A 12239-nucleotide genomic window follows, 5' to 3' on the forward strand; every position below is an offset into this window, starting at 1 on the left:
TTAATACATAACATTTTCATCAAGATTTTAAGTGGTTTTCTGGCCATATTTGAGTACATCTGCTTTCAGAGGGAAGTTCTAGTCACCAATTCTTGGAAAACAGGAAAAATTCAATCTGGCTTCATATATCATTATGCTACTGATATAATGATAAGAGCTGATAAATAATAAATAATAAAAACTTATTGAGGGACAACTGTGAGTTAGGAGCTGTTGTAAGCTCTTTTAATGATATATTGTCATTTAATCCTCCCATCTACTCTGTGGGTTAGAGACTATTATTTCTGTTTTACAGATGAGAAAACAAAAATACAGAGAGAGCAAGAGTATTGACATTATCACATGAACATTATGCCAACTTCCAAAATCAGAGTATTTTCTCCTCTTGGATGAACGAGTTCCTTAATTCAAGCCAGTCTCCTCCAACCTAAGATAAAGTGGGCATTCAACACTACTCTCCTACATCCGCTCAACCACAGGGATTGCAGGGGCTGTATTTATCCATGTTAACCCATACTGGCTTTTAAAAAGGGAAGAGTCAATTTGTGATCAAATCTCATGCTTTATTGAAGAACTAAGAAAAAAGAGCAATGGAAAGGACTTCATGAGAATGCGTTTTCCATGTGGCCTCTTGAAAAAATTAGAGTTCTTTGCTAATTCACAATTAATCTTTTGTTCTTGACTGGAGTCACACTGGTTCTTTGCAAATTATGAAGAAATAGAAGTTGTGCGTGGTGTGATTTCCAAGGATTCTGACAGTGAGATTTCCGAGGGTGAAGTGCCTGAGATGAATTGAGATAGCAAATTGATCATTATTATAGTCTAAAATAAGAGCCTTATCCTGAGGCATTGAGTTAAAATAAGACAAAACAACAACAAAAAACGAACAAATATGTAAACCTGGAATGTGGTTAGTTAAAAGTGTACTGAGAAGACAGTACCTACTCGGTTCTGGGGGGCCTAGCCAAAGGCATATCAGACCTATAACTCCTCAGATATCAGAGGTTTCAATGAACTACAACAACCATATTAAACTAAATTATTCTTCTTAAAATGATTTTAACTGGACTCTGGTGAGTCCTGATTCCTCTTGGGTACTCTACTTCATGTTCTAGATCAGAAGAGAAATATCTGAACAACCATTGGAGTGGAGAGCCATCTGGCTCATACTACAGGATTTTTGAGAGCCACTGTAGAAGGTATTCTAATGGGAACAGTGTCATTCTTTTCTTGAGTAAACCTCTGTTTTTCTATTTTGTTTTTAAGTTCACAGCAGAATATTATATTGTATAAGCACATACACAGAAAACTGAAAATACATGATTTAAAAAATAGTTTCCTAATCAAGTAAAATACAGGTTAGTATTTAAAGTTATGTTCAGTAGTTATTGAGCAGTATGGGAAATAGAAATAAGGGATAAGCAGTTTATTAAACTGATTTTATTTAATCTCAGATTTAACATTGAGTGTGAAACGAACATACAAGACATTAATAAGCCTCCTAAATATCTTTCAAATTTATCATCTTCTCTTTATTCTTCATTGTTTAGGTTTAGGTACTCATTGTTTGGCTTGCCTGTTGGGGCAACCAGCTAATTATATTCATCTCTAGCTTTGTTCTTCTTTTTCCTATCTCTATCTCTATTTTCCTCCCAGAATGACTGAGGACACTCTGGTTGACTCCCTCAAAATTATCCTACTACAAATGATTTGTCTGAATCCTTCATGGTAATCCTATTCCCTTTGCTATTACTCAATTCAGAGATTAGCAGACCTGAGGTAATTAAGCCAAGTAAAGAGAGGTCTCCTTGTAGCTTCTGAGAAAGGCCAGTTTCTCCTGCTGGATGTGAACCAAAAATTATGCTGCCTAAGCCATCTTATGATCATGAGATGATTCCTGATTGATTTAGCAGTTTGAGTTGGGGTTAGGGGGGAAGGGCTATAATTTGCTGCAGGAAATATTCTAATGAAAATAATTATATAAATGAAAAATTTGATCAAGAAACACTGTTGTTAAAAACCCTGCAAGAGCACCCTTGGTATCTATAGACTAAATTCAAAATTCTTTAATAAGGTGTAGTTAAGCCCCATTAAGATCTGGTCTCAATGTACTTCTACAGCCTCATTTCCTGCCATGATCCCCCACATATTATCTTACAGGAATTCCACAAACATGCCATTCCTTTGGCTCCTGGCAGAGTTTTAGGTTGACACCAAACTACAGATTTTTGTTTTTGGAATTAATTATCTATTTTGAAAGGATTTAGGGAAAACAGATAAGTAAGGAGATAAAATCATCAGCCATTACAATCTATTTCCTTTCATCACTTTGTTTAGTGAGCATGTTTTTGCTCTTTATTATTTTAATGAAATATATTGCATTGATTGATTTGGTATGTTAAACTAACTTTGAATTCCTACAATAAATCTCACTTGGCCCTGTTGTATAATCATATTTATATGTTGCTGGATTAGTTTTGCTAGTTTTTTGTTGAAGATTTTTGTATCTGTAGTCATCAGACATGTTGGTCTGTAGTTTTCTTCCCTTGGTCAATTTATCTATGATTTTTCTTTTGTTAAATGTGCTTTTGGTGTGATAGCTAATATACCATTACCTAATTCAGGCCACAAATAATTATGCCTGTATTTTCTTCTGAGAGTTTTATAATGTTAGCTCTTAAATCTAGGTCTATGCATTTTGAGTTAATTTGTGTATATTCTGTGAGGTGGTGGTCTAACTTCATTCTTTTGTATGCAGATATCCAGTTGTCCTGGCACCATTTGTTGAAAAGACCACTATTTCTCCATTGAATTGTCTTGTCATGCTAGTCAAAAATCAAGTAGCTACGTAAGAACTTATTTTTGGGTTTTTGATCCTGTTCTACTGATTTTTATGTCTATCATTATGGCAGTACCACTGAGAGAAGAGAGAAAGAGACCTCCCCATATTGTTCTATACTGTTTTATACTCAGTACCTGTTTTAAGAAGAAACAAGGAAGCGAAACCAAAGGCAGGCAGCCCGGCGCCAGGCACCAGACCCAAACCAGACCCAAAACCAGTCCTGGGCCTGCCTGACCTTAGCCTGATAGTTAAAATTCAGCCCATGACCTAGCAACTGATGTTATCCGTAGATTGCAGACATCGTATGGAAGGACATACAACAAACTTTCCATTCTGTTCTGTTTCACTGTGATTACTGGTGCATGTAGCCCCTGTCATGTACCCCCCCTAGATTGCTCAATCAATTACAACCCTCTCATGTGAAACCTTTAGCGTTGTGGGCCCTTAAAAGGGACAGAAATTGTGCACTCAACAAGCTCAGATTTTAAGATGCTAGTCTGCCGATGCTTCCAGCTGATTAAAGCTACTTCCTTCACTATCTCAGTGTCTGTGGAGTTTTGTCCACGGCTCATCCTGCTACACCACAATTTCTTGATTACTGTAATTTTTTAGTAACTTTTGAAACTAGGAAGTGCGAGCCTTCCTGTTAGTCCAAACTGCACCATTTTGTAAATTCCCTGCTATTTTGCAGACCTTGGTCAAAGTGAAACATTTCACAGGAGTTCGGGCTGTGAGAAACATTCTGCCTAACCACCTGACCACAAGGCAGACAAAGGCCCAACTAAAGAAACATCCCTATTATATCTTGCTGGGCAAAGGTCCAAGGAACACCATGATGACATTCTGCCAAACCAAGGGCCACAACCACCTCATCATGGGAACATCTTATCAATATCCTGCCGGGTAGCAAGCCATACTGCCTAGACCCCTCCCACCCATACCTATAAGTACCCCCAGGCTATAAGCAGCGGTGGGCTCTGGCATTACACTGGTTCCCCACTTCTGTAGGTTTTATGCTGGATGTAAAGCCTGCATTTGCTGTTGAGCTGCCCTCTGTGTGTGTGTGTGTGTGTGTGTGTATCTTTCTTTAACCCTTACCTTCCCTTCAAAACCTAACACTTCCTACTTTGTTTTTCTTTTTTAATATTGATTTGACTATTTTGGGTCTTTTCCATGTTCATATGAATGTTAGGATAAGCTTGTCAATTTCTGAAAAATGCCAACTGTAATTTAACAGGGGTTGTGTTAAATTGTATATTAAGTTGGGGAGTATTACCATCGTAATATTGTCTTCAAATATTGTCTTTTATCCATGAACATGGGATGTCTTTTCATTTGTTTGTATCTTCTTAAATTTCTTTCAATAATGTTTTAGAGTTTGTGGTAGACAAGTCTCACACTTCTTTTTAAAAATTTATTCCTAAATGTGAAGTATATGTATATTTATTCCTTTTGATGTTACTGTAACTGTGTTTTTGTATACAAAAATACAATTGGTTTCTGTATATTGGCCATGTATTCTGCCATTTTGTTAAACTTATTTATTAGTTCGACTAGATTTTTGTGGACTTTTTAGCATTTTATACAAGATCAGATAATGTTATTTGTAAAAAGTGTTAGTTTCAATTTTTCCTTGATTAAACTAAATTCTTTTGTTTATTTTTTATTGCCTGATTTTCCTCGATAGAACCTACAATACAATGTTGAATATAAGTGACAAGATATCTTGTTTCTTATCTTAACAAGAAAATGATTCAGTGTCTCTTTATCAAGTATTATGTTAACTATAAATTTTTAATAAATGCCCATATTTAGGTTGAGAAAATTCCATTCTATTCCTAGTTTTTTAACTTTTTTAATCATAAAAGGGTGTTCAATTTTCTTAAATGCTTTTTCTATGTCTTTTGAGGTGATCATGTGGTTTCTGGCTTTTATTCTATTAGTAAGGTGGCATACATTGATTAGTTTTCATATATTGAACCAGCTCTGTACTCTTAGGATAAATCCTAACTGGTCATGATATATAATACTTTTTGTATGTTGCTAGATTCCATTTGTTAATAGTTTTTGAGGATTTATGCATCTATATTCATAATGGATATTAGTCTATAGTTTCCTTTTATTATAATGTCTTTGTTTTATTTTAGTACCAAACTAGTGCTAACCTTATAAAATGAGTTAGGAAGTATTTATTCCTCCTCTTTTTTTTGGGAAAAAGTTTGTGAATAACTAGTATTAATGCTTTAAATCTTTGGTAGAGTTCACAGTGTAGCTATCTGAGACTGGGCTATTCTTTATGGAAAGTTTTTGATTATTAATTTGATTCTTTAACTTGTGATAGGTGTATTTAGATTTCTATTTCTTCTTGAGTCAGTTTCAGTCATTTGTGTATTTCTAGAAATTTGTCCATTTTATGTAGGTTATCTAATTTGTTGGCATAAGATTGTTCAATATTTTTACTTCTGTAACACTGTCAGTAATGTTTTTTCTTTGTAATCATAGTAAATTAAGTCTTCTTTTTTCTTGGTCAGTGTGTTTAATGGTTTGTTATTTTGGGATTTTTTTAAAGAAGGAACTTTTGGTTTTATTGTTTTTCTCTATTGTTTTCCTATCTTCTATTTCATTTAGTTCTACTGTAGTCTTTATTATTTTCACTTTAGGTTTAGTTTTCTTTTCCCGATTTTTTAAGGGGGAAAGTTGGGTTTTTGATTTGAGATACTTATTCAAAATATAGTCTTTACAGCTATATATTTTCCAATATTTCTTCACAAACTCACTGTGCCATTTTTTTTTTCTTTGTCTCTTCTTTCCTTATGTGTTCACCATTATGTACATTTTGGTAAGCTTGCTGATGTTTCAAAGGTGTCTGAAGCTCTGTTCATTTTTCTTCATTCTGTTTCATAGATTAGGTAATTTCAATTGACCTACTGTCAAGTTTGTGGATGGCTAGCTCAAATTTTCTGTTGAGACCCTTAAGTAAAATTTTCATTTTAGTTATTATAATTTTCTGCCCTACAATTTCTATTTGGTTCTTTTGGAAAAATAGTTTCTATTTTATGTCATTATTAATATTCTCTTTTTGGTGAGACATTGCATTCATACTTTTAGTTTTTTTAGACATGGTTTTTAAAAGTTCTTTGTGCTTATTTATACTTGCTGACTTAAAATACCTTTTTTTTCTAGTAACCTCAACATTTAGACTTTTTTGGGGAAAATTTTTATTAACTGTTTTTTCTCCTGTATTTAAGCCATACTTCTCTGTTTCCTTGCATATTTTATATTTTTACTTGTTAAAAATTGAACATTTAAAATAATATAGTGTGGCAACATTGTAAATCATAGCCCTCTAGGAGTTGGTTTTATCATTGTCTTTGTTATTCTGCTTTGTTAACTTAGTGGTCAGCTAGTGATTGGACAAAGATTTCCTTAATTCTTTTGAACCAGTAAGTTTCCTAGACTTTGCTGAGAGATTGTGTGTGTGCGTGTTTGCATGTGTTTGTGTTGGGGTAAAGTTTTAAAGCTCTGGGAGAGTTTGCAACTCTGCCTTAGCTATCACTTCCTGCTTTTATCATAAAAGCAGGAGATGGGTTGTGAGGGATGGGAATAGGACAAGTTACAATACCACAAAGCTCACTGTTCTTACCATGATTCGGCCATTTAACTTGAATGGTTGAATTGGATTTTCTTCAGGTCAGCCAGAGGTGGGAGGTTAGGCCATTTTTTAGGTCTTTTCTTGGCATGTACACATCCCTGCATATGCATGTGACCTTTTATGTTTCCAGATATTGTCATAATTTCAAAATATTCTATGGACATCTTACTGCTCAGATTTTTTTAAAAATGTGAACTTTTGTTTGGCACAACTGTTATCTCTGCCTCAGGCAGCTGTGATGTTAAATGCTATTGATTGTTCTATCCCAGAAAGAAAAGCTGTTTACAGTGACTGAGTTCTGAATGAAATCAAATTAAAGAGTCTTGCCAGTGGGGATGTCTGGGGAGCTGCCAGACAAGTTAACAACAATTCTCTGAGAATGGGGTTTTTTGGGGCACTTAAATCCCATTTTGTCCTTTCCTATGGTTGTTAGGCTGTTTTTTTTCCACAGGTACTATGGTTGCAAGGTTGTTACTTTTAAAGGCTACTGAGGAGATAGGGTAAGACGATGGGAATAGGGCATGCTGCAATACCATAGAGCTCACTGTTCTTACCATGATTTGGCCATTTAACTTGAATAAATGCTTATTGGATTGTCGTAGGTCTTTGACTAATTTCCAAAGTTCTGAAAAAGTTGATTTTGACAACTTTTTCAGTATTCTCATTGCTTTTATTGAGGGATGGGTTTTTGGAGGTTCTTACTGTTCTATTCTAGAAGCACTCTTTTCAGTGTCCCCTAAAATGTTTATTTTCTGAAGGCATTTGATATTCCAAATGTTGGAAACCAACATTTCAGAACTAAATTTGAATTTTTGGGTTTATAGCAGTCAGTATCCCCATATCACAAGTATGATCTCTGAAACCCTTTTAGCCTATATATTTCCTCTGTTAATCTCCTGGGAGATGTAAGTCTAAAAGACTTCTACATAGTTTTGCCAGGGCAAGTTGTTTGACTTCAATTCCACACAATATCAAGCAGAAGATATTTCATCATGTTTTTTTAGATACTCTTGACCTTACTTTTGAAGCAACACTCTTGTTCACCAAGTCTAAACTTTGAACTCTCAGAGAGGGCCCTCATTATAAACTGGCTTTATCTTGACTGGACTTCCAGAAACAAAGTTACTCACTTTCTTCAGTGTGTTTTTCATGATGAAATGCTCTTGTAACCCACTGGATGATTATGATTACAATGGTCATCTCTAAGATGGTGCAGAATAGTAAATATTGTAAAAGCAGCATACCAACCATCTGAATAAAAAAAAAATCTTCATATTAATTCACCATTTAAAATTATATAAGATCAACATTTAGAAAATCAGGAGTAAATATTCATCCTAGCAGTCTCACACAATTATGATTATTTTGGGGTATTTTCATAACAACTAAGTATGTTTTAAATTTATTGAGTACTTACATATTGTCCTCGTGTATTCATTTTCTAGGGCAACATAATGAAGTACCACAAACTGGTGGCTTAACACAACAGAAATTTATTGTCTTATGGGTCTGCATGCCAAAAGTTCAAAATAAATGTATTGGCAGGATCATGCTCTTTCTAAGGCATATAGGAGAGAATCCTCCCTTGTCTCATCCAGGTTCTGGTAGCCCCAGGTGTTCCTTGACTTGTAATAATATAACTCCTATCTCTGCCTCTATGTTCAGATGGTGATATGGTTCATCTCTGTGTCCCCACTCAAATCTCATTTCAAACTGTAATCCCCCTGTGTTGAGGGGGGATCTGGTGGGAGGTGATTAGATCATGGGGGAGGTTTCACCCATGCTGTTCTCATGATAGTGAGTGAGTTCTCATGAGATTTGATGGTTGAAATGTCTGTGGAAGTTCCCCCTTTACTCTATCTCTCTTGCCTCCTTGTGAAGAAGGTACTTGTTTCTCCTTTGCCTTCCACCGTGATTGTACATTTCCTGAGGCTTCCCCAGCCATGTGAAACTGTGAGCCAATTAACCCTCTTTACTTTATAAATTACCCAGTCTCAGGCAGTGCTTTATAGCAGTGTGAAAATGGACTAACACAGGAAATTGGTACCAGGAGTGGGGTACTGGTATAAAGATAACCTGAAAATGTGGAAGCAAATTTGGAACTGGGAAATAGGCAGAAGTTGGAAGAGTTTGAAGGGCTTAAAAGAAGACAAGAAGATGTGGGAAAGTTTGGAACTTCCTAGAGACTTGTTGAATCTTTTGACTAAAATGCTGATAGTGATATGGACAATGAAGTCCAGGCTGAGGTGGTCTCAGATGGAGATGAGGAACTTTTTGGGAACTGGAGCAAAGGTCAGTCTTGCTATGCTTTAGCAAAGAGACTGGTGGCATTTTGCCCTGCCTTCGAGATTTGTGGAACTTTGAACTTGAGAGAGATGATTTAGGGTATCTGGTGGAAGAAATTTCTAAGCAGCAAAGTGTTTAAGAGGTGACCTGTTTTTTTCTAGAAGTGTATTCACATATGTGTGAACAAAGAGATTATCTGAAACTGGAAGTTGTGTTTAAAAGGGAAGTAAAGCAAAGAAATTTGGAAAATTTGCAGCCTGATACATGGTACAAAAGAAAAACTCATTTTCTGGGGATAAATTCAAGCCAGCTGCAGAAATTTGCATAAGTGACAAGGAACCAAATATTAATAGCCAAGAAAATGGGGAAAATATCTCCAGGGCATGTCAAACATCTTCACTGCAGCCCCTCCCATCACAGGCCTGGAGGCCTAGGAGGAAAAAATGGTTTTGTGGGCCAGGTGCAGGGCCCCTGCTGCTGCTCTGTGCAGTCTCAGGACTTGGGGCCCTGCTTCCCAGCTGCACCAGCTCCAGCTGTGGCTAAAAGGGGCCAAGGCACAGCTTGGGCTGTTGCTTCAGAGGGAGCAAGCCCCAAGCCTTGGTGGCTTTCACATGGTATTGGGCCTATGGGTGCACAGAGGTCAGGAGTTGAGGCTTGGTGGGCTCCACCTAGATTTTAGAGGATGTATGAAAATGCCTGGATGTCCAGGAAGAAGCCTGTGACGGGGTGGAGCCCTCATGGAGAACCTCTACTAGGGCACTGCAGAGGGGAAATGTGGGGTTGAGGCCCCCACAGAGTCCCCACTGGGGCACTGCCCACTAGACCCGTGATAAGAGGGCCACCATTCTCCAGACCCAAGAATGGTAAATCCACTGACAGCTTCTACAATGCACCTGGAAAAGCTGCAGGCACTCAGCATCAGCCTCTGAAAGCAGCTGCAGAGGCTTTACCCTGCAGAGCCACAGGGGTGGAGCTGCCCAAGGCCTTGGGAGCCCACCTCTTGCATCTGTGTACCCTGGATGTGAGACATGGAGCCAAAGGAGATCATTTTGAAGCTTTAGGATTTAATGACTGCCCTGCTGGGTTTCAGACTTGTATGGGACCTGTGGCCCCTTTGTTTTGGCCAATTTGTCCCATTTGGAATGGGAACATTTACCTAATGCTTGTACCTCCATTGTATCTTGGAAGTAACTAACTTGTTTTTTATTTTACAGGCTTAGTGGAAGGAAATTTCCTTGTTTCAGATGAGACTTTGAACTTAGACTTTTGAGTTAATGCTGGAATGAGTTAAGACTTTGGGGGACTGCTGGAAGGGCATGATTGTGTTTTGAAATGTGAGAAGGAGATGAAGTTTGGGAGGGGCCAGGGATGGAATAATATGGTTTGACTCCGTGTCCCCACCCAAATCTCATCTCAAATTGTAATCCCCACGTGTTGAGGGAGGGATCTGGTGGGAGGTAATTGGATCATGGGAGTGGCTCCCTCATGCTGTTTCATGATAGTGAGTGAGTTCTCATGAGATATGATGGTTTAAAAGTCTGTAGCTGTTCCCCTTTTGCTCTCTCTCCTGCCTCCTTTTGAAGAAGGTACTTGCTTCTCCTTTGCCTTCTGTCATGATTATAAGTTTTCTGAGGCCTCCCGAGCCATGCAAAACTGTGAGTCAATTAAACCTCTTTCCTTTATAAATTACGCTGTCTCAGTCAATTCTTTATAGCAGTGTAAAAATGGACTAATACACAGTGCCATCTTCCTTATGTACCTATGTCCAAATTTCTCTCTTATAAGAATACCAATCATACTGGATTAATGATCTACCTACCCCTGTATGACCTCATCTTAATTTAGCTTATTATACCTGGAATAATCCCATTCCCCCAAAATGTCACATTCTGAGGTGCCATGGGTTAGGACTGCAACATATATGTTTTGGTGACACAATTCAACCCATAACAGTCTGCCTCTAGTTCCCCTCAATTTATGTCCTTCCCACGTGCAAAATATATTCAGCTAATTTCAACATCTCCAAAAGTTGTAACCCACTCTAGAATCAACTCTATGTCTAAACTTGTCCTAAATATTATAAAATCAAAAATCCTCAAATCTCATCATCTAAATCAGTTATAGCATCTAGATTCATGCTATAAATCATCACTTATAGCATGATTCATCTTGGGGCAAAATTCCTCACTGTCTGTGGACTTATGAAGCCAGAAAACTAGTAATCTACTTCTAAAATACAATGGTGGGACTGGCAGAGGATAGTCATTTCAATTTCCAGTAGAGAAAATAAGAAAGAAAGAAGTGGGCAGCAGACCTAAGCAAGTCCAAAACCCAACAGAGAAAATTTTGTTAGATTTTTAAGGCCTGAGGATAATCCTCTGTGGTTCTGTCTTCTGGGTCTGCTAGGGGGCAGCCCTATTCTTTGTCACCCTGGGGTGGGGACCCCACTCCCTCAGCCCACTGGGGCAGTATTTTAACTCTTTAGGCTATTGTTGTCTCAGCCTGTATTGTATAAAAAATGCAAATATTTGTGACATAAAATGTCTTTCTATCTTTCCTCTTTCTTGGTTTTCTCTCTTGCTTATGTAAATAATATATTGGTTCTATATTTTATGCTAATTTTAATGGCTTTTATGTACACATACTTAATCTGTGATTTATTTTTATATGTGGTACAAAGTAGGTGTCCATTATTATTTTCTTGGAAATTGATAGCTTATTGATTTAATACTGTTTTTTTCCAATTTCATCTTTTCTCTATTGACTGGTAATGTTATCACCTATAAAATAATATGTGTTCACTTATACTTAGATTTATTTTCCAACTCTCTGTTCTTTGTTAAATTTTCCTTTTAGTGTGTAAATACTGTACTATTTTTATTATAATAGCCTAATAACAAGTTTTAATATCTAGTGCAGCAAATTATCTGATCCTCCTCAATCATTACGTAACTTCTAGACTTTCTTGGCATTTTTATGCAATTATTCATCTCTCCATATGCATTGTAGAGTAATTTTATTGCATTACTTCCAAAATGCTGTTGAAATTCTAAATGGAATTGCACCACAATTATGTGTTAATTTGCAGAAACTTGCAATTTTATGATTTTGTAAATTTGCATTCAAGAACATAATTTTTCAAAGTATTCAGTCCTTTTTAAAAGCTTCTTATTAAACATTTATAGTTTTGCTGTTTTTTTGATTGTTTTTTAAATTTCAATGTTTAAGTGGTTATTTCTAGTGTGAAGACAATCTATTAATTTTTGCAGGTTTTTCTTTTATCCAGCCACCTTTCTAAACTGTTTGACTTCTACAGTTGTTTTTCAGGTAGGTCTTTGGGGTTTCTAAGTATTCTATCATTTTATCTTAATGATAATTTTAATCTCTCTTTGAGGTTTACAGTGCATCAAAATTTTTGAGAAAAACTGATTTTTCAATATGCTTATAGCAAGAACGTAG

General features: G+C 36.5%; 1 protein-coding gene and 1 long non-coding RNA gene across 18 annotated transcripts in view; one reads left to right on the forward strand and one right to left on the reverse strand.

Moving 5' to 3' along the window:
- LOC129048596 (uncharacterized) overlaps positions 1–605 on the forward strand; it is a 20078-nt gene extending 19473 nt beyond the window's left edge. For both annotated transcript variants that reach the window (XR_008511045.1, XR_008511044.1), the window contains exon 5: positions 296–605. This is a non-coding gene — a long non-coding RNA (uncharacterized LOC129048596). The remainder of the gene's footprint in view (positions 1–295) is intronic.
- LOC100938589 (membrane-spanning 4-domains subfamily A member 8) overlaps positions 543–12239 on the reverse strand; it is a 109649-nt gene continuing 97952 nt past the window's right edge. For all 16 annotated transcript variants that reach the window (XR_008511039.1, XR_008511038.1, XR_008511041.1 and 13 more), the window contains 2 exons: positions 7625–7745; positions 543–782 (listed from right to left, as the gene is read on the reverse strand). Coding sequence is in view for 10 of the 16 variants with exons in the window: in XM_054524299.1 (XP_054380274.1) it covers positions 709–782; positions 7625–7745 (195 nt within the window). In the remaining 6 variants the exon portion in view is untranslated. The remainder of the gene's footprint in view (positions 783–7624; positions 7746–12239) is intronic.

Source organism: Pongo abelii, chromosome 9 (assembly GCF_028885655.2).
Source record: "Pongo abelii isolate AG06213 chromosome 9, NHGRI_mPonAbe1-v2.0_pri, whole genome shotgun sequence".
NCBI classification, from domain to species: domain Eukaryota; kingdom Metazoa; phylum Chordata; class Mammalia; order Primates; family Hominidae; genus Pongo; species Pongo abelii.